The sequence below is a fragment of the Molossus molossus genome, unplaced genomic scaffold, assembly GCF_014108415.1.
Source record: "Molossus molossus isolate mMolMol1 unplaced genomic scaffold, mMolMol1.p scaffold_m16_p_11, whole genome shotgun sequence".
NCBI lineage: Eukaryota > Metazoa > Chordata > Mammalia > Chiroptera > Molossidae > Molossus > Molossus molossus.
In genome coordinates, this window is record NW_023425346.1 from 82,653,203 (window position 1) to 82,680,867 (window position 27,665).

General features: G+C 43.9%; 1 protein-coding gene across 3 annotated transcripts in view; it reads right to left on the reverse strand.

The window, feature by feature from the left end:
- Positions 1-27,665, reverse strand: part of PLEKHM3 (pleckstrin homology domain containing M3) — a 171,158-nt gene that overhangs the window by 116,317 nt on the left and 27,176 nt on the right. For all 3 annotated transcript variants that reach the window (XM_036254483.1, XM_036254484.1, XM_036254485.1), the window contains one exon: positions 14,902-15,837. In XM_036254483.1, the coding sequence (XP_036110376.1) occupies positions 14,902-15,837 (936 nt within the window). The remainder of the gene's footprint in view (positions 1-14,901; positions 15,838-27,665) is intronic.

A 27,665-nucleotide genomic window follows, 5' to 3' on the forward strand; every position in this document is an offset into this window, starting at 1 on the left:
TAATGTGAGCTTTGGAAAGATTAACTGGCAAGAAGACACTGGGAGGAAGGAGAAACAGTTGGTAAGTTACTGCCAGCCTGGGCTTGAATACGCAGTGGGCTTCGGAGCCGAGGGGGAAAGGAGATAGTCCGGAGATAAAATGGAAGCGATCTGGCAGCTGACTAATGGGAAGAACATGGCAAAGCTGCCCAAGACATTTTGAGCTTGTGACTATTACATGAGAAATCTATTAGTCAGAAGGGGCAGCTTTAGGGGAGAAAATGCTGTTGGTTTGAAGCATTAATTTTTTTAAAAATTGAGTTAAAAAATTTGAGCTAGCAGATCGACTGATGCCTGAAGCTCCACTGACGGAGACTGATTCCCTTTTATTGTATAAATCAGTTGGAATTCGATGGTCTGTTGCCTGTGACTGAAAGCATCTCATAGATTTATACTGAATGATGGCTGGTGAGGGTTCTATTTCTATAACCTGCTTTTTTACTTAAATCTACCCATTACGATGCAGAGGTCTTACTGCAAGCCATTAGTCTTAAATAATCGACATGCATTTCAGCAGAACACACTTAGTACTTTACACAGGAGTGCAGGAGAGCAGCACAAAGCGAGAAGACATGGCTAGTAGCTCTTGTTTCTTGACGGCACAGTGGCTCACAACCAGGGGAGATTGCTCTCCCAAAACAGGGGACATTCGCAACAACTAGAGACATTTTTGGTTGTCACAAAGTGGTGAGTTGGGGTAGCTACTGGCATCTAATGGATAGAGGCCAGAGATGTTGCTAAACATCCCTCAATGCATGGGACAGCCTCCCACACCAAAGAATTATCTGGTCTAAAATGTCACTAGTGCCTGTGACAGCAAAGAGACAAGTGAGCAAAATAGGAGACCCGTGTACTGACCTACCTCCCTGAATCACTTTCCTCCACACACAAGACACATACCATCTGTTACGGGGAGGAGAAGCAGCCCTTTCACCAGCTCTACTTCCTGACACAAAGGAAACGAGCCATGCTGCTGGTGGGAGCTAAGGGGTGCCACCAAGGGAGGCCCTGTCCGCAGGCACCACCATCCACTGGACTACCTGCCAGGAACACCTGCTCCAAGCATGAGGCTCTTCCCTTCACAAATTAATCCTTCCGGTGAAACCCTCGCCTATGAACAACTCTTCCTTGTAAAACAACTGCAGAAACAGAAGGGGTCGAACTAAGCTAGTCATTTCAGACACGAAAGTGCCGGTGGTGGGAACAGGGCTCCGGTCTCGGTTCTCACTCAGTTCTCTCCTAAACCCCGGAGTGTCAGGATCCCCACGTGGAGCCCCTGCTGTCCCGGACAGGACAGGAATGGAAGGTCCACCTCACCACCCTGGTAACGAGGCAAACGCTGGGCTGGGCTACTTGGAACTTATACACTGAAAGCTTTGGGGGAAGCCCTGGTAGGTTTGGCTCAGCAGTTAGAGCGTCGGCCTGCGGTCCAGAGAGACCAGGGTTCAGTTCCCGCTAAGGGCATGTACCTCGGTTACAGTTTGTCCCTGGCCCTGGTTGGGTTGTGCAGGTGGCAACCACTTGATGTGTCCCTTTCACATCAATGTTTCTCTCTCTTCCTCTGTCTCCCCAAACAAAAAATGGAAAAAATGTCCTCAAGGATAAAAAAAAAAAAAAAAAGAAAGAAAGAAAGCTTTGGGGTAAGATGTCTAAGTACACGGTCTTACTGGGTGTTCCCCTGAACCATGTCAGAGCCTAGGGCCAGAGGAAAATCCGTCATACTGGTCCTCGCTCTATTTAACATTTTGTATTTTGTTCTTTGTCGACATTTTGTTATTATTTTTGGTTGTTAAATAATATTACATTAAAATATTACTTACCTTAACTACTGAGGGTGTTTTGGCATTCCCTTATATTCTGTGCCCAAAGTGAGTACCGCACCCCCTCCCCCTTGTCCCAGCCCTGCCCTGAACTCTTTTCTTTCTCACCGAGAATCAACTGTCTGCCCCAGCTCTGTTCTTGCCACAGTGATTTTCCCCTGGCATTTAACATTATATAAACCACCACTAACTCTTTTTGTGATTCCCCAGTTACATCTCTGTTATGATTGCTTCAAAGGTCAGTGACCTCTCATTGACTTTGAAAGTCAGATTATCTTTATCTAAAAAGCAGCCCGTCTTTCCTTACTGTTTCTGGAATTCACGTTACACCCAGCTCACGGTATACAGAAGTCAATACATACACACCTCGGCTCACCAGTCTGGAGTTTTGTCACATACACTGTCCCACCAAGGCCCCTTCTCTTTCACGTCACCCCCTATTCTTAATGATTGTTTCTCTTTCCTATTTTGAGAGAGTCTCATCTCTTTGAACTTTACAGTATCTTTAAAACACAACCTTTCCTCTTCTTTGCTAAAACTCCCTAAAAAACCATGACAGCATCTCTCAGAGTAATTTCTACTGGAGCTATTTCAGTAATGGCAACAATCTGATGAAATTAAAGTCGTGAGCGTGGATGTGAGTAGTGCTAGAAAGTCTCCAGGTGGAAAAGATCACTCCCATCAGCTTCCTTTACACTTTGTACACCTTCAAGTTACACAGTGTTATTTGTCAATTACAACTCTCTAAGGCTGGGGGAACATAAAAGAATGTGATTTCCAATCTTTTGGAAAGTGATACAAGCCTGCATGTCTTTGGTTTGGGAATCCTAGTTCACTTCTAGAAGTGGTGTATAGTACACACTAAATTCTTTTCTTTTCTTTTTTTCCCCTTTATTGATTTTAGAGAGAGGGGAAGGGAGAGGGAGAGAAAGATAGAAACATCGATGAGAGAGAACATCGACTGGCCGCCTCCTGCATGCCCCCCTGGGGATCGGGCCCACAACTTGCGCATGTGTCCTGACCAGGAATCAAACTGACGACCTTTTGGTGCATGGGCACACTAAATTATTTGCAGTGAAAGCTAATACATAAAATGCATTTTGTTGGTCACCTTTATAATATCCTTTAAAAAAGGAAATGCTCTCTATTTTGAGCCAGGATTTGAGAGTGGTGTCTGAGTTGAGAGTGGGGGTTGCAAAGTCACTGGACGAGCACAACACCCACCACCTGGGCTGGGGATCGGGAGGCTGCACACAGACAGGCAGCCAGGCCGGCCAGCCTGTTTCCTGGCTGTTTCTGAAGCTGCTCAGTCCCAGGAAGACCCAAGAAGACCACCAGAGGCCTTCCCTCCCCAGGTGGGTGCAGTCAGTGCTGGAAGGCACGCGCCTGGCTGTTTGGACAGGAATCTGGGTGAGCAGGCCGAGGCTTCCTCATTCTCGGGAGCAGCTCCATCTGTCACTTGCCTCCTCTCCTCCCGGTTCCGTGTGCTGCCGTGGAAGTGGCCCACTCAGCGTCCTGAGCTGCTGTCTAGTCAGGAATTGCCTGGTCTTTCTCCCTGGTTCCTGGCAGAGAGCTCCCAAACCCTTGCAATTTCCTGAGTGATACCAGTGTCCTTATTATTTATGGGATTCGTGGATCGCAGCCGAATTTCTGCTGATGAGGTGACTCATGGTGGGCCACTGCAAAGCTTCAGGATGGGGGGTGGTCACGAGAAGGACCGACCACAGGATTCGAGGGTTGGGACCTGCAGCCAGCCTGCTTGGCCTCAATCAAGCATGCCTATATAATGAAACCGCAGTAAAAAGTCTGGATGCTGAAACTCCTGGACTTCCTGGGAGGGTGACGTGCCCTGGTCCCACAGGGAGGGTGACGAGCTCTGCATGGCGCCCTCCCGGGCTTTGCCTGCTGGGTCTCTTCACTTGGCTGTTCCGATTTCTATCCTTTCTAGTAAAACTATAATCGTGAGTACAGTGCTTTCCTGATTTGTGAGTCATTCCAGCAAATTAGCAGCCTGAGGGGATTGTGGGAACCCCAAAATTTGTAGTCAGTCAGTGAGAATGCAGGCAGCCTAGGTGGGCAGCATCTGCGGCGGGGGCAGTCCTGTGGAGGGCCAAGCCCTGAGCTCAGGAGCCTGGGCTAACTGGGGTGGTTAGTGCCCACCATCCGGGGCCTACCGAGAATGTGCGCGAAGGAGCCCCTCCGATGCTCCTGTGCCCAGTTGGGGTCATGCGGCCAACGCATGCGTCTCTCTCACATAGGTATTTTCTCCCTCCCTTCCACTCTATCTAAAAATCAATGGAAAACTATCCTCAGGTGAGGACTAACCCCCCCCAAAAAAGGAAGTCAGAATGTGGGTAAGGTCTTGAACTAACCTCTTCTTTCATTTGTATTCACCGCTAGGCAGAACCCTATTAGAACATCATTGTGCTTTCTAGAACATAAGGAAGACGTGGAGACCTGGAGATTATCAGCAACTGTTAGACATACATAGAAGAAACGGTTGAAGGAAACGTGTTTCATAACCCAGAGAAAACTGAAGTATGACTTGACTCATTCATTAAGAACATTCTATGGTAGAGGCCGATGGTGTCTCAAACTTTGTATGCCATCGAATCAACTGGAAAGTTTGCTAAAATCTCTAGGCTCGATCCCAGAGATCCTGATTGCAACAGGGAAGAGTCCAACTGACATTCCCCATGTCATCCTCATGATGCTGATACAAATGGTGCTCTGACCACACTTCGAGAGGTGCTGGGGTCCTGCCCTCAAAAACCAGACACAAGTCATAGGCCCACAACAGGAGTCCAGGAGAGTGTGTGTGTGTGTGTGGGGGGGGGGGGGGTCTTGCAGGAGGAATGCTCAGTTCTACCTGGAGGATTAAAGTGGGAGGTAGGGTAGTCAAGGAAAGCTTGGAGAGAAGTCTTTAAGGCTGTAAAGGATTTTTCACACCCAGAAGTCTTCAACAAAGCATAATACAAAACTATACCCAGAAGATGGCCTGTCACCTCTGTCACATCTGAAACATGTAAAGTAGTTTCATGCTCTTGGTTTTTTATTAATGTGATTCAATTAAAACATTTTCTATGTTAACATATTTCAAAGTATAAAGGCCTGTGTACAGTCGTATTTTCTCCTGCTAAGGTTAACTTTTAGTTTATCCCAACACCTACATTTCTGGGACTACATGAGCCCCACGTTTGGTAAATAAATGAAGTGAGAAATAAATTGATACTACTACATTATTAGATTTCCTTATTTAGAGCTCTGTTTAAAACTTGCAAGTTTTTATTAAGTATGTTTCTGCTTTTAGGCAGAAATGGATTTTAGAAAACCTCTCGAGTGGCCCTTGCTCTTTGCAGAGCCTGTGACGCTCTGGTTGTCAAGGAACTTAGCTAGAAATGAAGGAGAATATTGACATATCCCCAGACAGGATACCCCCACTCTATCCTAAAACCACACCTAGATCGATTTCTGTCCTAATGAAAGGTCAATAAATAGAAACTTTTAACTCAATGTAGAGTCCAATAGTACATTAACACTTCTTTTAGAAGTTTAGCCGGAAATGAACACATGATGAGAACAATGTTAACCATAAAGGAAGCTACAAAAAGGGACAAGAACTTTCCAGACCAAAGTATAGCAACAAAGACTGGGAGAAATGAACAGCTTAAAAAAAAAAAAAAAGATAGCACAGCTATGGCCTATGAAGTTCAGGAAGGTCTATCAAAAGATCCGTATCTTCTGAAATTCAAAATGATTTTATTCTTCTGAAACATATCAAAGACCAACATGTGACTTCTCTGATGAGAATACCAGGAATAAATCAAAAAAGCAAATTTATATCCTATAAAATCAAACGGCCTACTTATATAAAGTTATCGAATCTCTCTGAATTTTAGAATGTGAAATAGTTCAAAACTCAAATTATATAACACTCTTCTTCTCCCATAGAGTCACAGTATTATTTCAGTGTGTATTCATATTCTTAATATCATTTATTTTTATTTAAAATTATTTTCTGGACCCAGAAACTTAAGACTGAAATTAGAAAGGTAAAAAGCAAAGTAATGAATCCAATGACATCAGAGCGGGGAAAAAGATTCCCTGTCTCCAGTCTTCTTACTCAAGTGATACTTGTGTGGTTTAAAATCTTCCCCAAAGGAAAAAGGTATTACTTATTAAATGAGGTTTAAATGGAGGACCACATTAATCTAATTTTCTCTACTCTTCTGTAGACATTCAAAGAATCACAGAATGAGAGATAAAAGGGACCATATAGTGCAAGGCCATTCTCTCTAAAATACCCCAGAGAGATGGAAGTATTGGAAGGAAACTGAAAAACCTTCAAGTTCAACTGTGTTATAATTACTTATTTAATAGTCTGGTTTCCAATTTTCAGCCTCTATGAGGACACATAATGGGATTATCTTTGTTCACTGAGAATGAAGCACAGTGCCTAGAACATAGCAGGGCTTCAATAAACATTTGCAGAAGGGCTGAATTTATCAATCTTTCATCTTGCAGATGTGATAACTGTGGCTCGGACAAGTTCAGTGACCTGCCTTGAGGTCAAAATTTGAGGTCTTCCAGTCTCACTGGACAGGGTTCTTGCCACTCTACTGATTTTCTCCCATGACCATCAAATCTTAAATAAGAAAAATCCAGTCCAGCTGGTGTGGCTCAGTGGTTGAGCGTTGACCCATGCACCAAGAGGTCGCTGGTTCAATTCCCGGTCAGGGCACATGCTCAGGTTGTGGGCCTGATCCCCAGTATGGGGTATGCAAGAGGTGGACAATCGATGTTCTCTCTCATTGATGTTTCTCTCTCTCCCTCTCCCTTCCTCTCTCTCTAAAATCAATAAAGAAAAAAAAATTAAAAAGAAGAAAAATCTGTTCCACTCTGGACATTTCTATTACCTTGTCCAAATGAATGACACAGAGAAAGCCTATTTTCTAAGTAGCAGCCTTCAAATAAGTGGAGCCAATACTTGTATTCTCCCTATTCTAGGTCTTGTTTGTATGGCATGGTATTTCGTGTACCTTCACTATCCTATCACTTGTCAACAGGTGTGGTTGTTGTTCTAGAAAAGCAGCATCCATAACTGAAGTGTCCGGGTCTGGCCATGGCAGAGGACAATGAGAACTTGACCTCTGACAAGACCTGTTGTGCATGCTTTTGATGCAACCGCAGCAACACAGCTTCGGGTTTCCCTGTTGCCTCATTTGAGCTGCTGTCAGATCCAGTGTCCTCTACCCCCACTTCTAACTTTGCAGTTAATTTTATGAATATAAGTATAGGACTATTTATTCCTATTAAATCACATCTTGTTTGCTCCATTCCTCTTGCTTACGTTTCAGAATCTGGATTCTGTCATCGAGCATATTATTTGTCCAACCTAGTTTTGGTAGTGCTACATATTTGATAAGTTTGCCTATATCTTAATAAGGTAATTATTGTTCTATTGTCCATATCTTGGCAAATAAAAATAGCTAATCTTTATATAGCACTTACTAGGTGCCAGGCACAGTTCCAAGTCCTGTTAACTCATTTGATTCTCATTACAAGCTTATGAGGTAGATGTTATTACTTTCTCACATCTGAGATTTAAAAACAGAAGTACAGAGAGGTTAAATAATTTACCCAGGGTCACACAGTAAGCAGATCTGGAAACCCAGGCAGTGTGATTCTAGAGCCTTTGATCTTAGTTACTGAATTATGCTGCTTCTCATCATTATCATGTACCTTTACTGACAACCTTCTAGGCTGAAAGGGGTCCATTAGTCAACAATCCTTGGGTAAAGCTGCCAATCATTCACAAAATTATGTAACTGATTTCTGATAATCCAAGCTTCTCTGTCTTGAGGTTTCTGCCAAATGCTTTTCTGAAAACTAGGTTCGATATAGCAGTGATTTTCAACCTTTTCATCTCATGCTCACATAAACTAGTTACTAAAATTCTGCTGCACACCTAAAAATATATTTTTTCCCAACCTGAGCAAAAAAAAAGGGATACTTTTGAGTCATTCACACTGGACAGCTATTGTTGTGTTGACCGTTGTCATTTTCTTATTTGACAATCTAAGGGAGCAGTGGTCAGTGCCCCTGACTGAACAGTCAGGTACTGCATGTTTTAAACATTCCTGTGGCACAGCGGTTGAAAATCGCTGCTCTAGAGCGTAAACCTGACCTATCTACTCACCCCTCGTCTTCCTTTGTGCACCCTCCGCAGATGATCAAGTCCTGGGATCCAGCCCCTACCTATGCTTCTCTGCTCTCCCATAGCACCTACTACTTGAGCACACAACAGAAATTCAAGTTTTACCCTTGACAGACAGGCAGTAAAAGCCAAGCAGATTTCCCCCCAAGCTTAATTCTCAGGAAACAGAAGGATGAAGTTTAAAATGGGGAAGTGGGGAGAGACACCACTTTAGCTCTTCAGCTTTCAAATTCTCTACAACAGGGATTCTCTGACAGAAGCAGACAGGACCTATTGATCTCTGCACCAGTGGCCATAAAAGCTTAACCCCTCATCTCCCAGTCCCAGTCTCCTGCTCACCCCTTTCAAGCTCCTCACACCCTCTTGGAGGGGATTCTATAAATCATTGAAAAGTACACCCTGTACCTCACCCTACTTGCATTTCCCAAGGTGCCTGGAAGAGCATGTGTGTGACACTCAGGAGGAACTGAATAAATGCTTGTTGAAATGAACCCTCCACCAAACTCCACTTAAGGATTTTACTATCAGCAACCCCTCCATGGTCATATGAAAGGTTGGGAAAAGAAAGTTTAGCCCTGGCCGGTTTGGCTCAGCGGTTAGAGCGCCCGCCTGCGGTCCGGAGAGACCTGGGTTCGGTTCCCGCTAAGGGCATGTACCTTGGTTGCAGTTTGTCCCCGGCCCTGGTTGGTCGTGCGGGTGGCAGCCACTCGATGTGTCCCTTTCACATCGATGTTTCTCACTCTCTCTCTTCCTCTCTCTCCCTCCCACTCTGTCTGTACAAAAAATGGAAAAATGTCCTCGGGTGAGGATAAAAAAAAAAGAAAGTTTAGCCCTTCAGGATGAACATACACACACAAACTAGAGATTTCCCTCTGGAGGACAACAATGGGCCGAGCAATTCTAAGCTGTTTATGTTGAAGGGGGGGGGCAGCGAAGTTTTCTTTCATTGTCTTTTTCTCCATCAATTGGCTACCTGTCTGTTCCTTGTCTCAAATAAATTTTCACCTCACTACCATTCCTAGCAAGTGGGAGACAAACTGGAAAATAGCAGTAAAGATAGGAATTGGAGGTATCAAGAAAAGTAGTTTCTTTTCCTTTCTTTCTCTCATTTCCTTAGAAGATCTGGCACTTTTGCTGCTAGAGGATCGCCTAATTTTTCACATGACAATCAAAACAGATTTTGGCTACATTAGAATATTTTTTTCCCCAAGAGCATAATATACAACTTCCCTTCTTAACACTTAAAAACCTACAGATCTTTCTTTATCTAGACTCGCACGCATAATCAGCTCCCACATTTAACTTCTCTTTTTCTTAGGAATTGCTATTCTGCATGATTTACTCTGAGGCCAATAAGTAACTAACTATGCCCAACTCAGAACTATTGCTTATTTCCAGACTGGAAGCTATTTAATGAATAATTAACCAGTCCGTACTTTCTATCAGGGATGCTTGTATTACCAGGGTAAAGGTATCCTTTATGTCTAAACAATGTCATAAAACAGGCCTTTGCCAGAAAGACGCCCTCATTTATCACATGAAATGCCATGTGGTATTAACAAGGTCGATACTGTTTGTTTAATATATTTTGCTTTCATAGGGGCTTGAAATGATTTGTTTTTGCAGCTGTAACAGAGTTAAATTAGGGATTTAGCTCCAGTTTAGCTAGTTGAGCATATATAACAACCAGGGGCTATTAATTATCTGCCTGGAGGGTTCTGGTCATCTTCCCACAATTTACAGCATCCTTGGAGTACTGAGTTACACCACAAGCAGCCAGAGTCTATCCTCAAATAATCAATCCCCACTTCTCAGGAACTAAGGGGAGACTAAATAATTCAAGTTTCTGTTTCTTACTCCACACCACCACCCCCCAACATGTAACTGTTATTGGTTTTGTGTGTTTTTTTACGTTGAGTAATGAATTTAAGAGAAAATCTTCATTCAAAGACTAGTTTCAGACATCCGTTCCCACAAATGAGAAACTTAAAAAAAACACACACACTTTTCTGACCTTAAAGCACCAATAATCAGCCCCCTTCCTCTTTCTCTCTTCTCACACTGCTGTTTTGCCTTAAATGGAGCAGGGGGAGAGGAGGAAGTAGCTCCAAAGATAAACTTGTCAAAAGCCTGCACTACAATACTAATTCCTCTCTACCTGTTTGTGAATGTCAGCTGGGAGCAAGCGCTGAAAAGCTATGGGGGGAAATGGGGGGAAGGAAGGGGGGGCAAAGAAAAACTAGAAGGCAATTCAAACAAAAATGAAATCTCTCTCTCTCTCTCTCTCAGACACACAAAGAGAGGGAAAAATTGCTCCCCCCAGCTCAGGTCCTAACAACATACTTCTTTATCAGAGGTTCATTGTCAATCAATTAGCCAAGGCAGCAGGGGTCTGTGAGGTGGGGGCACCCGGGGAAACAATGGGCAGCCCTGTTGTATTACTATTTAATCACTTTTGCTAAATAAATAGAGCAGCCCCGAGGTGCTGTCATGTCAAGGGAATTTATAACAAACAAAAAAAACTTCATTTTTCATTGGTCATTCCTTTTCTCCCCCAGGACAAGAGAGGGTTATTACTGTAGCCTTGCGTCCCATCTTTGTGTTTCTTGCCTTTGAGTCCCACTGGACCCTGCCACTTTCTGGCACTAATTTGTCAGGCTGAACAAAGAGGATTTGTACCTCCTGTAAGGTCTCAATTAGGAATGGCTTCTGCTGTATTCTGCGCCATTCAGAAAGCACACAATGCCGGTAATTACAGGAATTTGCACTAAATGGCTGAAGAATTCACAGCAAAACTTCCCCCCACCCTCCCCACCTTGGGCTTACCCCTCCCAAGGGCTGGGGGGTGGCGGGGTAGGAAAGCAAAAAGCTCTTAAAGCCAGAGAGACATAATTACCAACAGCAGCCCCAAGAGGTTAAACAGCAGCCGAAGGAGTAAAACCATAAAAACTGACAGTGTGCAAATGGTGGCGGGATCCCAGAGCTCACTGTCTCTCTTGCTGTCCCTTCCGCGTCAGCTTCAGTCCAGAACGAGGAACACTGTCCCACAGTGGGCCTCCTACGTCACTTCCAGGTCAGAGCAGTGACAAAAGGAATGCTTTCCACCGGGCGCTTTGCATCTCCTTGTTGCAACCATAAACAAGACCCCGGCCCTTGCATGATAGCACTGGACTCAGCTGCTAGGTTTCTGGATTGCTGGGAAATTACAGGAAAAATGTGTGTGTGCTAGTGCCAAGAAAACCATGTTATCTGTGGCAAGAAACAGGTACGTGCGCATGTCTAGGATCTGAAGAGAACAGGGCCGCTGCCTGATTTATACAGCTATCTGTGAGCAACCTCGCTTAGAATCACTTGCAGGTACATCCTTAATAAATATTTTAATAAGCCACATGATCACTTGTTTTAGCATTAATATTTTAATAGCGCAGATTCCCCACTGCCAAGCACTGTTCTGAATCCCAACCAGGAACTTCACTGAGGACTACATCTCACCTTCTGCTACACAGTTGTTTCTGAAAAGCTGGATGGAAGCGCCACCCAATTAATTCCCCCTCAATACCACTTTTGGCAGGTGCGCCTCTGCTCAGGAACCTTCTGCAGCTTCGGGCTCAAACGTTTAGTTCAACCTTGCTGAACTGCCCCTCTTTTTGCAGGTCCACGACGACCACACCTCACCTCTGAATGTTCTCTAACTCAGTGTGCGGGCCTGCCTTCGTGCTCTTGTCACAGCTGCCATTTGGCACTCTGGATGTGACTGCAGGCTCCAGGAGAGCAGCGGCCATGCCTACTTTCTTGCAGCACTGACTTGCCCAGGTGCACAAAGTTTTGGGCACACGGTCAGAAACTTGGTGCGTAATAAATGGTAGAATGACTGACTGGAAGAAATTACTTTTCAGGAAAAGGAAACAGCACATGCAAAGGCCATGGAGGCAGGACTGACCAAGGCAGGTTCCAGAACAGCGGGGACCACCATGGCTGGGGCAGCCATGGAGCTGGGAGGAAGTCATGGAATAAACCACACATAATCAGATACGACTATAAAAAGTTCAAGCACATGCTAAGAAATATACAGTTATACATAAGCATGTATTTTCAAAACCATAACCTCAGACATTTTTGGACGGTTGCGGTCCATTTTCTCTGCAGGGGCACTTTAAATTTCAAGGAAGAATATAGAAAATTCTTCACCTACAGAAAGAATTTAGTGCAATAAGACCAACTGCACTATTTTGTAGATTTAAAAGCCAACATTTGTGGCTCCCCCGAATAGCAACTGAATGACATCATTAATAAAGAGCTACTCAGTGCAATCTTCCACTTTTAAGGTTTATCCATCGAAAATTATTCAAACGGGGAGGGACTAAGTGGGCATAAAAACTGCCAGTCGAAAGAGGCTCACTAAAACCATGAAATACTGTGAATTAGCTTCTTCTTAAAGTAATAGAAAAAGCCAAGATTCAACTAAAAACAATTTACTGGACTTGCTGGCCTTCTGGAAGGTAAACATGCTATGTAACCAGCTTTTTTCACCGATTGAGTTTTTATGAGGATGCAAAGCTCAGGAACACAAGTACTACACGAAGAAGCAGCTGGTTTAGATTAACTGTGTTTGTGAGAAACATAGATCAATTTTTAAAGTTCCATCTGCTATAATAATCCTTGATATAATGAACAGCCTCCCAAGTAATTTAAAAAACATTCAGAGCTTTTCTTAACAAGTTTCTGCCTTTTTCTTTTGAGACTCTGCCCCCTACAGGAGATGAAGTATACCTATCTGCGGTAGGAAACAAGTATTCCGGGCACTGGCCACTAAGGAAAGAGAAAAGCAATCCAGCAAAAGCACGCGTATCACAAAACAACGGACTATAGCAGTGTTTGCGATGGAAGAGAGAGCGATGAAATGAAATTAAAATTTTCAACTCTGGAATTGGCCCCACTACACAAATTAGGATTGACTTCTCCCCATCCCAAATTAAAATCCCTGCCAGTACCCTATTAAAACTCCAAACCAAAACATGAAGGTAAAAGCTGAGCCGAGCAAATGAGTTTTAGACTACATTACCCCTGTCTCCTGGCTTCCCTACACCACCCACCCCGACCTATGCTCCAGCCAGCCACATTTAGTGAACATGCCAAGGAAGGCACCTTACAGCATGGACCCCACAGCAGCTGCCAAAAGGTCTATCCCTACCCATCATTTAACCCTTTTCCTAGTCTCTTCTAGGTAGCATCCTTCTCCCTGCCTCTTCTACTCACCTTTGTCTTTTCCCTGGTTTCAGCTCTGCACTGCCAGGGGCAGGGGGCCTGCTCACACCCTCCTGTCTGAGTGCAGGGAACACTACCAGTGCAGCCCCGAGCGGTGCACACCTCCCGGGAAGCAACCTTATGAGAGAGAGGTGCATTAGGCGACAATCCTATGCTATACCTGAGGCTTTCCTTCCTTTTACCAGAAAAATCCCCAGTCCAGCTACTCCTGTCCCTGCCTCGAGAACGAAGCTGTTCTCCCTGATTCCCATAACCACCGATTAGCTGACCCCGTCAGCAATCTAAAGCCTGAGAAGCGCACAATAATTCCAGGCTGTCCACAGAGCAAGCTCTCAATAAATTACTGTTGACTGTCTGGACTTTGAGATATACTCTGTCTATTAGTACAATCAGATACCGAAATATCAACCATTTCTAAAGAGCTGCGCTAAAACCCGTGTCTCCTTGCTACAAAACCACCTGCAGATACATATGCACGTCACCATGCAGCTTCCTCTGGCTGCTTCCAGTCTCCGAGTCCACCTGCAGGTTTCTGCTTCGCAGTCACTGAGGCTCTCCAGGCAAAGCAGGGACAAGTCACTTACTCCTCCACCCTCCTTAGGTAAATTATTTTTCAACAGAAAAGGCTACCATCATAACGAACATAAATTCAGTGTGCCACCACTGTTTGGCTATTCGATGCAGGAGCAAGCACAACATTTTATATTTGCTCTTGGTTGGCTTCTCTACATTTTTAAACAACTTACTTAAATCCGATATACCTGAATTAGTCTTCCAAATCGGGCTTCCGATTAGAGCTGCCTTCACAGTAAATTTCTTGTGACAAAGGGAAACCATTTGGTTTCGTTTACAGCAGGTGTATAGGTTTGGTGCAGTGAGGGTGTTTTTCTTTCTGGTTTACTACTTTGGGGAAGGTGAGAGGAGTGGGGAGTGGGGAGTAGGGAGAGAAGCAGTAACAAGGTTTTAAGAACTAACAGATGATTGGCCTTGAACTCCACTTGTCTCTCACCTTCCACAGAATTCCAGAAGCCCTGAGCTTCCTCAGGATGAGGCAACAGGCCCATCGTGACTCAGAGGTCACCTGCTTAATCATCATCCACCCTGCTCGTACCACGTCCACATTCCTGTGTAGGCTGACTCCAGAGATTCTACCTTAACAGGATCTGACAAGTCATGAGCCATGACAATGACTGACCATGGACATTTTCCTCGCCTAAGAATATTAGTAGTCAGCTCCGGGCCTGAATGTCTCTTATGAGACAATCTGTGGCATCCACAGTCACAGTGACCTTTATTTAAGAAGGCAGAGGAAACAGAACCACAGCAGACTCCAGAAGCCTGGTCCAATCTGGTAACGCTTTGGCAAAGCCTGTTTGGTTCAATGGGGTCTCTCATCTCTGCTTCTATACTTACCGGCATGGCAGGAAGACCAACAGATGTGCTAATATAACTTTTTAAACAAGGAGCTGGGTCTGGCCTACTGAGGGGATTTTAAAACTGAATTCCAATTGTGAGATTCAGAATTGTTTGATGAGCTTTTGGGAAAAATTTGCTTCCTACCTGCACATTTGAAACTCTGAGCAGTGAGTCCCCGTTCCAGAGACAAGGTCGTCAGAATGCTGAGGAAGCTGGTGGTCACGGACTGCCGTTTGTTCTTCCTGAGCTCGTGCCCCCCGAGCTGATCCTTGGGCTTGGTCCTCAGTGTGACTTGCAGATTTTGCTCTGAACTCCTCGCCACATTGGCGGCTGTCTTCAGAGCCTCCATCCACTCCTGAGCCCTCTGCCGCGTCTCAGCACGGAGGCGGAGAGCATCCTGGGGGAAAATGACTTGAAAGCAAGAGTCACAGTCATCCAGGTTGTCCATCTGGACCGCCAGACACACGTCCACATTGTAGCTTAGCAGGGGATCCTCGTCCAGCTTGCCAGGCTGAAAAGCCATCAGGTAGGCCCTGCTCAGCACGAAAGTGAATGCCTTCCAATTGTTCTGAACAGTCAGCCTGTAGAGTGTGCCTGACTTGAGGATGTTCTGGTACTGTTTGGGGCTATCCGAGGCGGGGCACCGCGGCAGCAGCTCACTGGATTTCATCTGTAAACAATGACTCTGTGTACAGTCCAAGTGATAACCAAGCCCTGGTGTGTTTGCCAGCGTGTCCTGCTGCCCCACGGAACCAGGCACTGCGGCGTGCACAACTTCCCAGAGCTTCTGCCCCCAGTCCAAAGCCTCCCACGGTGACTCCGCCCTCAGCTGCAGCTGAGTGCTGTCATACAGCACAGTCTCCACCAGCCTGGCCTCGAGGTTGCCCAGAACAGATATGCTCTGGAAGTGGGAGAGCTGGTACGCGGCAGAGAGGTGCTGGTTCCCACTGCTGTCGCGGCTGTAGAAGTGTAAGTGGTAAGGTGAGAGTTCTGCGTAACAGCTTTGCCAGTAACTGTCATGGTCCTTCCTGACCTCCAGGTAACCCTTCTTCAGAATGTTTGGGAATGCCTGCTTGTGTTCTAGAAAGAAACAAACAATAACAAAAGAGCAATGTATTAATTCCTTCATATGGATAAATCGAATGAGATGAAAAGGCAGGTACAAGAAACCAAAGGGATCAGGGGTCCGACACCTTTCTGGTTCAAACTAAACATGGTAGAAGGTAATATAATTCCAAGATAGCATGTAACTTACAATTTGTAACTGGGGAAAATCTCAGATCTAAAAAAACTTAACTAGGGTGGAATAACGAGTACCGGAGTAAGTACTGGGGAGAAAGGCAACGTCAATGTGACATGCAGAGGTCTGTGTGGAAACAGAAATACTGGAGCACCCTGGCCGGTTTGGCTCAGTGGTTAGAATATCAGCCCGAGAACAAAAGGGTCTTGGGGTTGATTCCAGTCAAGGGCAGGTACCTGGGTTGCAGGTTCGATCCCTGTCCCCAGTCAGGGTCATGTAGGAGTTAATCAATCGATGTGTGTCTCTCACATCAATGTTTCTCTCTCTCTCCCACCCTCCCTCCCCCTTCTACTCTATGAAAATCAATGGAAAAATATCCTTGGGTGAGGATACCAAAAAAATACTGGAAAAATGTGGCTATCTATGCCTTGTGCACCCATGAAATAATACTTTGCCAGGATTTCTTCTTCTCTAGGGAACATTCTACAGAGTACCAAGTACATGAGACAGACTGTTCCTCCTGCCACCTGGCCCAACTCCCTGCGAATACTCATCTGTCTTTAAGTGCTGAAGCCAGGAAGGGTCCATGGAAAGGACCGAGCAGGAAGTGTGCTGCTCACAGACTCATTTCTCAGACACCCCATTAGTCCTCAAGGCCAGTCTGCGAGCCTCTGTCGACAGCCGGCTCTCCAGACTTGACGCAGCCAGCTCTCCCTTAGGTCTCTGCTGAGAGGGCAGTTCTTGCTCCCCCCGAGCCTGCCTGTGCTTATGCTGCTCCCTCCGCGTGCACTGCTCCTCCCACCGCTTCCGCTTCCGGCCACCAGCTCTCACCTTCACGCTGCTCCGCCCTCTTCCCGCGGGGCTGTCCTGACTCCCCCGGCCCCGCCCTGCAGCCTGCACCGCGCACGCCTGGCCAGAATCAGGTATCCCCACTATATTATTCCTCTTCCATGGGCTCTTACCAAGCTGCATTATAATCATTTATTTAAATATTGAAACAAATAAAATGCTTTTTGAAGGTTTTGTTTGTTTTTCAGAGAGAGAGGAAGGGAGAGATAGTAACATCGATGTGAGAGAGAAACATCGATGGACTGCCTCCTGCACGCACCCTACTGGGGAGTGAGCCCGAAACCCAGGGCATGTGCCCTGACCGGGAATTGAACCGGACCCCTCAGTCCATGGGACGACGCTCAATGCACTGAGTCACACCAGCCGGGCTTGTGTTTTTTTTTTTTTAAGTCTGTCCTCCCTACTGAGGGCAGGGGTGAGGTCTGTCTTTTCATCCTTATATCACAGCACATAATGCACTGCCTAATATATAGTAGGTACTTTAAAAGAATTTGTTAAATTAGAAATAAAGCTTCTAGCACAATGTCCTGCATATAGTAGTTATAATTCCCTTCCCTTCCACACTGTTTCACAAGTTTATCTAGTCATGCCGTCTTCAATCAGTGGCTAGCTGCAACAAGTCTGAAACTTTAATAAAAGGGGACATCATTTTGGAGACTTCGTAGTGCTTTCATCAGGCATGGAAATGACAACCCTGCAAGAGGACGCAGTCCTCCTGGCAGACTTTCATTTCTGAGATGTTTCTCAACCTCCTCGCTGACACACATTGGAGACAGTCATAAGCTAATTGAGTCATTCCCTAAAGAAGACAAATCACACTCCCAAAGGGCACGATTTCTGATCTTGGCTGAAGAAGAAAAGAGTAACACAGATCTAGATCTTAAAATAGCAAACCAAAAGAGAAAAGGAAAGAAATGAGGCAGAGAAAAGCCTATTTTACCAGCTTCAAATCTCTGGTCAACATTCATTAGTAGTTCTATGGTAATGCAAAAGCCACTAATTTCTTGCAACCCACACCAATGCCTTTGTAGAGATAATGGATTCCTAGACTCAGGTTATCTTTCTGTTCTGATCATGCAACAAGGGAGGCAGTGCTGTTAGACACGGCCTCTCCCCCTCATTTCCATCAAGTGCTGAGGATGGCTCCACGTTTTCCACAATAAGATTCCACCCAAGCATCCCTCCTGTGACCCAGGGCTCACCTATGCAGCCCTGAGTAAAAAAAAAAAAAAAAACCCATCTTGCTTTTAGCTAGGAATTCTCCTCTCCTTTTCTTCCCTCTTTGAGAGCTTTTTACAACAGCTACCATGAATTAGAAATTCTACTTTAATTGGGCCTACACGAGCAGTAGACCTGACTAAAACCTCATCTCTTTCTAGCTGTACCAGCTAGGGTGGTAGATGAGAAGTCCTTGGGTGAACTGAATGACAAGTCCTCTTAGGGAGTCCCAAAAGTTCCCTCACCTTCTTGATGCAGAAGGGTAAAAAAAAAAAAGCATTGTGTTTCAATATTTTTCCCTACCTCGGCTCAGCCCTCTCTAAATAGGTAAATTAACTGGAGAAAGAAGAGGGGGTATTAGTCACAGGAAATGGCCCATACTTAAATTTTGTAGTGTAATTTCTTGGAAAAGAAGAATCAAGAAGAAAGCAAATGTAATCAGAAAACTAGTCTCTGGCGTGTGTATTCCTCTCTGGAGTGCCTGCTTATATCAGACATTATTAATATTTTGAGTGTGAAGCATTAATTATCTTTGATGGTAGAGAACTGGAGAACTACCACTTCTCTTTCATCCCTAACAACTGCTACTTCCTATTGAATCGAAAGTTTACTTTTAAATTTTTTCTATTGACAAAGCAGAAGTTACATATTTAAATCGAAGCTTCATTCATTTACTACAGTTCAACTTCTGTTTCCCAAGAGCATATCATTTCAGCTCATTTAATTAACCCACACACACTAACACACGTGTAAAATTAACACTCACGCATTCAATTTTACAAATTAATATAATATCTCTCTTAACTAATATCATAAACGACTCAGATGGGACCACTGACAAAGATTATCATGATTGCCTCAATAAAACAGAGAAAGATACTCAAAATGAATTACTGTGTCTATAAATTTCATACTGCAACCACAAGACAGTAATTTCTCATTAAAAACAAACAAACAGAAAAAAACCTCTTTGGTGTCTCATTGCTTTCCTCTTTCCAGCATGAGGACCTGGCTCGGCTCCTCCTCAGTGAAGTCTTCTCTTCCCTCCTCGTCTTATGGTCTAAGGACAGTAAGTGCTACCAGCTGAAGAAGAAGAAGGGCATTTCCCCATCATGCACCTGAATCACTTCTGCACTGCCCACTCACCAAAGAGTTCCTCTTTTGACATTATTTCCTCTATCTGTTCTCAAAAAAGTTTCCATTCTCATGACTACCACCTTAATCAAATTCTTAAATACGCTCCATCCACATCTAGGCCCCTCCTTCCTGGTCATTCCACAGCTACTAGGTTAACCTTTCTGGGTCACATGACAGGTCAAACCCCTTCATAAGTTTCCTGGTGCTGCACAGTCAAGTCCAAACTCCTTAGCTTGGCCTTGTAAGACTTTATTATGGAAAATTTCAAACACACTCAGGAGCACGTAGAAGAGTGAAATGAACATCCCCATGGAATCATCCGCCAGCTTCAAAATCATCACTTCTGCTCTTCTTGTTTCGTCTCTCCCACCTCATCCAACTCCTGCTTTCTTTCTTTCTTTCTTTCTTTCTTTCTTTCTTTCTTTCTTTCTTTCTTTCTTTCTTTCTTTCTTTCTTTTTGCTTGAACATTTGAAAGCCAATTGCAGACATTTTATCATTTCTATTATAAATGCTTCAGGTTAACTCTAACAAATAAGAATTTTAATATTTATATATATAGGATACCATTTTCATTCCAACAACATGAATAATTCCTTATCTAATACCCAGTCTGTGTCTCATTTTCCCCAATTACCTCCAAAATTTCTTTAATACAGATGGCTTGTTCAAATTGGGTTCACACATTGATTTGGTCGCTATGTCTTAAGTCTCTTTAAAGTTGTAACATGTATTTTTTTCACAACATGTATTTCTGGAGGAAAGGAGTCTACTTATCTTGTGGAGTTTCTCACGTTGGGGATTTGGCAGACTATATCCTCATGGTAATGCTTAAACGTTCCTTTGCTTCCCATGTTTTCTGTCAACTGCTATTTAGATCTTGAGGTTTATATTTCAGGAACTATTTCACATTCATCAAATATGTATTAAATTATATAAGATTATTCAAAAAAACAGTAAGGTGAAAATAAAACATCCCAAAACCCACACTCCTCCTGCCCAGACTGTATACCATTGATATGAAGCCTTTAGACATTATATATATTATGTATATGTATGTATGTAATAACAATATAAATAATAATTAGGTATATTCACACATATTAGCATACATAATTATTGACCTTATATGTGTTTTCATTGTGGTTATTTAATGCAATTTTGTCTTTTAAAAAACAACCATGTCCCAGATCACAATATATGAAATATTTAGGCAATCTAGTTTACCAAGAAAATCTGAAGTGCCTGAGTCAGCACATGAATGAAGTCAGAAGAATAGATTTCTGAAGATCAGGCAACAGAATGAAAGACAGAGCAACATTTTCATGTTTCCAAAGAACTCCAAAGCCCATGTGGTATCAATATCCCAAATACTGTCTAGGCACATTTAAAGGGAATATTTAAATTCTTATAACAAATTCATAAATGTGAAGGGAAGCCAAAATGGAGTGTTAACGGAGTACTCATCATACAACAGTATTACACTCTGTCCTAGTCAAACCCAGAAGGATCGCCTCTAAGTTCAGCAGATATACTGCCATTCTTTCGCCCTTCATATCTTTCTTTTCAGTTTCCCTGTAAGTTATCCAGATTATAGTCAGCTATGAGGAAAGATGATTTTAAGATCTGAAAGCCTAGGAAACGGGATTTATAATTAAATGGGCTCGGAAATAAGGGGTCAATAGTTAAAACTTTTTCTTCATACTTCCCAGATTTAATCACCAACTCTGGGTCACTATCCTCATCTACAAGGCGGGGCAAAAGTCAGTTTATAGTTGTTCATATGGAATATAATACAATAATTAATAATTAGTAATACAAGAATAAACTCTGTTCCACGCACTCACAACTTGTAAACCTACATTTGCCCTGCCCTGTCTATTCTCTAGTTCAGCTTGGATGCTGGGGGAAGATACAGAAGTGTTCACCTAGGTGTGTCAGTCCATTTGGAATGCTCTAACTAAATACCATAACCTGGGAAATTGTAAACAGACACTAATTTCTCACAGTTCTGGAGGCAGAATGTCTGAGATCAAGGTGCCAACTGGCTCGGTGTCTGCTGAGGACAAGCTGCCTGTCACAGAGGCCATCCTGCCACTGCAGCCTCACAGGTCAACGGGGTGGCACTAGTGAAAGCACTAACCCCACTCATGAGGACCCCGCCCTCCTGACTGATGCACATCTCAAGGGCCCCACCTCCTCATACCATCACTTTAGGCACTAGGAGTTTAACATGTGAATCTGGGGGAGTCCAAATATTCACACCATAGCATCAGTAAACATCCACATTGCTCAACTTCTATCATATTTTTAATCCTGACAATTCATTCTTTTATTCACTTCGGTGGATCCCAAACACAATCCCCAGAACAATTTTTCCACACCTCTTTTACTCTCCCCGAACACCCAGCCCACGGCTCCCCTCGTGACAGCAGGGGGCTCCTTTACACAGAGGGCTCGTCTCCCTTCAGCACCACGAGAACCGCCCCGCCCCGCCCCGCCGTCCTGTCCAAGTGCTGCAGAGGACAGGGTCTCAGCTACAGCTGTCCACGCCCGTCGACTTAAGTTTAAATCCTGGCCCTGGCCGGTTTGGCTCAGCGGTTAGAGCGTCAGCCTGCGGTCGCGGTCCAGAGAGACCTGGGTTCAGTTCCCTCTAAGGGAACGTACCTTGGTTGCAGTTTGTCCCTGGCCCTGGTTGGGTCGTGCGGGTGGCAGTCACTCAATGTGTCCCTTTCACATCAATGTTTCTCTCTCTCTTCCTCTCTCTCCCTCCCACTCTATCTGAACAAAAAAAAAATGTCCTCGGGTGAGGATAAAAAAAAAGTTTAAATCCTAGTTTTGCCCCTACCTGCTGTGTGACCATGGGCAGACTACTTCACCTGAGTCTCAGTTTTATCATCTTTAAAGGGGGCTATAATAACCACCTGCTTCACTGTACTGCTGTGAGTAGAAATGAGTAGCTCTTAGAACAACGGCTGATACATGTTTCCTATTTTAGTCTTCTGGTCTCAAAAGAAGAAACTTCTCGCCTCCTTGCTTAAGCCTACCCCTTCCCCCTCTACTCTGTACCTAATTCCTTCCCACTTCTTCAGAATCTCTTCCTCTGTCACAGTTAAATCATCCCTTACTTAAACTCTTTTCCTCTGGTCTTCCAATACCCCAAGGCTTGTTGTGTCTATTAAAAAATTATTCACGTGATCTTACTTCTCCTGTGGCTCAGTCTGTCTCCTTCCTTCAGATTCCAACTTGCTGTGATGCCTCCACGTCCAATGGGCCGGTTTGTTGCTCTGACCCTGTCTCACAGCTCACGTCCCTTCTCTCACTCCAGCCGCAATCCTCTATGCTCTTTGAACAAGCCAAGCACATTCTAGCCTCGAGGCCTCCGGGGCTGCTGTGTCCTCCATTCAGAACTTCTCTCCCAGCTCCACTGACTCATCTTCCTCCGCTGTCTCCTCACAGGCGCCACGCTCAGTGCGGCCCCCCCACCTCAGTCCCGCTCCTTCGCTAACTTACTTAACTTCTTTCAGAGAAGCTCTCCTTACCCTTGGGGAGCGGGAAGGAGCTGGATGTCTCTCTCACCCGCGGCTGGCTCCATAAGTATTTGTTGAATGTATGCACCAAGGACTGCTCTAGAATCTGTGATACCAAATGAATCAGACACAGATCCTGTCTGGAGAGGTTCTTTTTCCTTTCACCCTCATCTGAGTCCTCATCACCTCACATCGTGATGAGTGGCAGAGCCTTCTGACTGGCTTCCCTTCTTTCCATTCCTCCCACCTACCACCCTGTCCCATGTACTGTTGGGGCCCGAGGAGAGCCAATAAACAGCATCCCTATTCTTCACCCAAATTTTAAACCGACTGAGATTACAGGGTAGACAGACACCGGAAATCAAAACATCAGCTGGTTGGAGGGTGCAGCTTAGGGGTCCTCCTAGCAAACTGCACCCCAGGATTATAGACTTACCTCTGAGTCACAGCCGCGGGGACTGCCCATGACAGGCTAATGAAGGAGGAGCAAGTCTGGAGGAACAGACCAGAATCAGTGCTTCCTGTGAGAGGCTGAGTCCTAAATGCCTGGTTCCTCTCCTAAACCTGCCCATAAGCCACGCCTCCCCAGGGGTGCCGGGCGGGTGCAAAGGCGGAAGAGGGGCCAAGAGTGTTAGTCTAACTGATGTCCCTTTACATGGACACAAAAACTATAACAAAGAAGGTTCCCTGCTCCCCTCCCCCCACTACTACCCCTCAACCCTGCCAACTTCCAGACCTCTTGTAATTACCCTTTTCATCTTAACTTTCAAGTAATTTTCAAGTGCTTCTTGCCAAACCTATCACATTAAGTCTAACTGCCGGGCTCTGAAGGTCCTCCGTAATCCCAGCCCACTCCTGTACTCTCCCAAACGCAGACCTGTTGCAGATTAGCCCCCTGGCCATCCCACACACATGCTGTGTTCATCCCAACTGTGGCTTTGTGCTCAACCCTCCAAGCTCAGCCGAAACATCCTTTCCTCAATGAACACTTCTCTGACATTCTCCGTCACAATCCTCTCTTTGCTTTACATTCCTGGTTAGCAAAACACAGTATTCCAAGTCTACTTCTATCATGTTATAGTATTCAACTGTGTTTAATCCAGAAACTAGGGAAGTTTTTTAATTTTAGGTCTTTGTTCTCCTCAGTAGAGGCACATGAGAGAAATGAAATTAACGGGATCCACATTAATCATGACACTGCTTCCAATGTCCATAGCAAAGAACATGATGCTACAAAAGAGAATGATGCTACAGGAACCAAAGAGGGGCCGCGTCTTGTACGTTTTAAATATGGTCCACACGCCATCGTAAGTGCTGGCCATCATGGAGCTCACAGATACTTGTTAAACTTGTTCTGGTAGAAATGAACTAGGCTCAAGTACTCTTTCCTGTGAGCTACTTTGGATATCTTTCTTTATGGGTAAAAGAAAATAACCCATTTGTTCTCCCTTCATAATAAACCTAGGGTAAAAGACATATTATCTGTGTGGGCTCTGGTAGAAACAGACCTACAGTATACCTGATACATATTAGCTAGATACAGCAACAGGAATCTTTTCCATTTAAGTTCTTTGCTATGAGCAGCAAGGACAGAGCATAAGTCAATGAAGTCCCAGTCAATTTCAATTCTCAATTGTGAACCTGACCAGGAAATCACACACCCAACCAACTTAACAGAGGTTTTCTGCCTTCTGTGACGAGGGTAATCTCTCACATTAACAGAACTTTTGATCCAAAAATTCCAAATATCAACTTTCAAACTATGCTCAGTCATTGTCATGGTAAACTTTTTACTCTTTTTCTCTAATCTATAGAAATAGAGTATAAAAGAATCTCCTATACTTAGGCCAACAGATTGCAAAATAAATGGCATGCCGTTACTATACCTTGTGTAACATTTAGAATCATAGAAACTTAGCTATTGCTTTAGCCCATCTCCAGCAGAGGCAGAACCTATCAGTTGCCTACCCCATTGGCTGGTTCTCCCTCCCCTTCCTTCTTTACCAACAAAACCCTATTTTGTTCAGGTATGGTGGCACAGGCTTAGAGGAGATGGCCTCTCCCCAGCCCCACGGAAAGAATCATGATTTGTTCGATCCAAATCACAGGAATTCTATTTTCCTTTACCAGAGGTTGCTCTAGGGGTGGGCATGTGACCCAGTTGTGGCTACTGAAAGGGTGCTATTGAAAGAGACCCACAGGAGGTACCCTGCTTTCCCTTCCTGACTTTGGCTGTTGATATACAAGAAAACGATTCTTTGGGCTGCTGTAGCCATCTTGAACCAGTGAGGGGAGAGAAGACATCACCAATATGCTGAGAATAGCAGAACAAAGAGATGAAGAGTGCCTGGGTCCTCGATGACTCTGGGACCACCTGCCCACGAACTTCAGTGTTTACTGCATACAGGGCTTGACATTCACTAAGTGCTCAGTAGCCATCTGTTAGATAGATGAGAACATAACATGATAAATGGCCTTACTATTTCTGCCACTTTTAGTTGAGTATGGTATTACTTGCTTCTGAAAAAAATTCTAACCACTTTAACAAATTTGGAAAGAGATTCCAGGAAGAAAAATGAATTGGCCAAGGTTATACCACAAAGTGTGCAAGTTGAGATTGGAACTCCAAAATCCAGACTTTCAATCTGGATCAAATTGTGTTTTATTTGTGGTGGGAGAAATAAGTTCTAAACCTCCTCAGGCTTGAGAGACAGTATTATTGAGTGGCTCTGTGTGGCCTGCAGTGCCAGGCCTGGCTGGGGATGCCAGTCCCACCACGTACTAGCTACGTGGGCTGGCGTGAGGTCACCTTCTCTAAGGCTTGGCTTCCTCATCTGTAAAATCAGAACAATATCATCTTCATATTAAACTATTATGAATATTAAATAAGATAAATGATGAACACAGCACAGAACTGGGCATAAAGTTAATTCTCATTAAAAGACAGTATTAATACTAACAAACTTCATTCAACTCGATTCAAGTTATAGGTAAGGAAAAGTAAAAGAGAGGCAATTTCCATTTGAGGGGAAAAAACCAACAACACTACTGTCCTGATTTTCTAAGCATCAGCATATAAAATTCAACCAAACACATTGCATATGCTCATATTGATACAATACAACATTTTCTATAATATGGTTCATACCATCAAAAAACTCCCAATCTAGTGTGGGAGATGGAGGTGTAAGCAGATACTTATAATGTTCAGCAGCATAAAATGTGCTGTAGAAACATAAAGTGAAAGAAAAAAAAGGAACTTTAATTGAGAAAAATTTGGAAGGGTCTCAGGGAGGTTGTGGCATTTGAACTGGTACTTGGAAGGTAATGGAGGATTCTGAAAAGTGGAAAAGGCAGGGAAAGTATTCTGGGATGAAGAGACAGCATGAGCAAAGGCCCGGGACTTGAAAGCACATGGCACAGTCAAAAATGGCAAATAGATGGGCTGAAGAAAAGTGTGGGTAATAAGGTTAGAAATATATCTGGGTGTTTTATAAAATTTATACTTGGTTTTGTCAAAAGTGGAGAACCATGATTCATTTTTGAGAGCAAAGTGGCATGAAAAGATGTGTGTTTTAAGATGGTAACTTGAGCAGTTTGTCAAATTAGTAACTATAGTTCTTCTTAGCCAAGAAAGATAAAATGCATTAACAGAGCAGCCACAAAAACGCCAGACACTTCATTTTCAGAGTTCCCATACAGAAAGGTTAGGGACCGAATGCGGCTGTCGATGAGGCACGTTGGGTTTCCGAAAGACTGCCACCAGCCAACATTCAATAATGTAACCAATGGAAACTATACAACCATATAAAAATCAACTTTCTTTGACCTATTTTAGCAACTTCTTTGTACTGACTAATCTTGCTGAAGGGTGAATCATAAATTCAGCAAGAGACCATGTCCTGGTGACCTCACTTGTTCTAAGCCTGCAGGAATATTCCCACCTCTACTGGCTCCAAGGCTTTTGAGAAACATCATAATTGAAAAAGCAGTCATTTTAGTATAAGTTCCAAATTTGGCTTTTTTTTTTTTTTTCCTTCAAGTGAAAGATGGGGGAAAAGGGAATCGAAACAGAGTAACATAAAACTCAGGATAAAGAAACCATACTGCCATGGTTTTTCTTGCCCTAAAGAAAATCTCTGCTTGAGACCGTCTCCCAAAGTACTGAGAACAAGAAAACACAGGCATAGGAATGGTACCAGGTCACCAGAGAGTGAAACCGACTGAAACAAAAGCCCAGCTGACCACTGCCCTTGCCAAGCAGATGAAAATGTGAACACAGTCAGGGAGGGAAAGTAAGTCAGATTCTGGCAGTCTGCTGAGTTTCAGAGCTTCATAGCTAATGCAAAGTATTTCTTCATTTTTTTTTTTAAAGTACAACAGCAGTTCATCCAGAAGCAGAGTTATAAGGCACACAGAAATCTTTCCATGTTGAATAATTTCAAGCATACCTATATTTCCATCACCAATCCAACTACAGTAATTAGCTCCCACACAACCATGAGTCAGGGTCAGTTCAAGTACATCCTAGAATGATGTAATTTTAGAGTTGGGAAGGCCTGCAGAAATCATTTAACCTGCTTCACTAGGTTTATAAACTAAAGGCAACAGACAAGTGATTTTTCCAAACCTACTTGGTGAGTTAGGATATGATACATTTGAGTCCTAGTTGTGTGTTCTTCCCATAGAGCCTCACCTTCCTCTAAGTGTGTGTTTGCATATAACCTATTTTTCATAATGATAATGTGGCTAAAGTCCACATGTTCACAGGACCTTTTATCTTCCTACCTTAATATATATTTATATTGGGACTGTAATTCTATAATGTTGGCACCCTGTCTTCTTTATCCTATGGGGAAATCCCTGATGCATATGGCTGAACCATTAGACAGTGATGCAAAGGAGTAAAGGGTTAAGAATACATACTTGTCCAGAG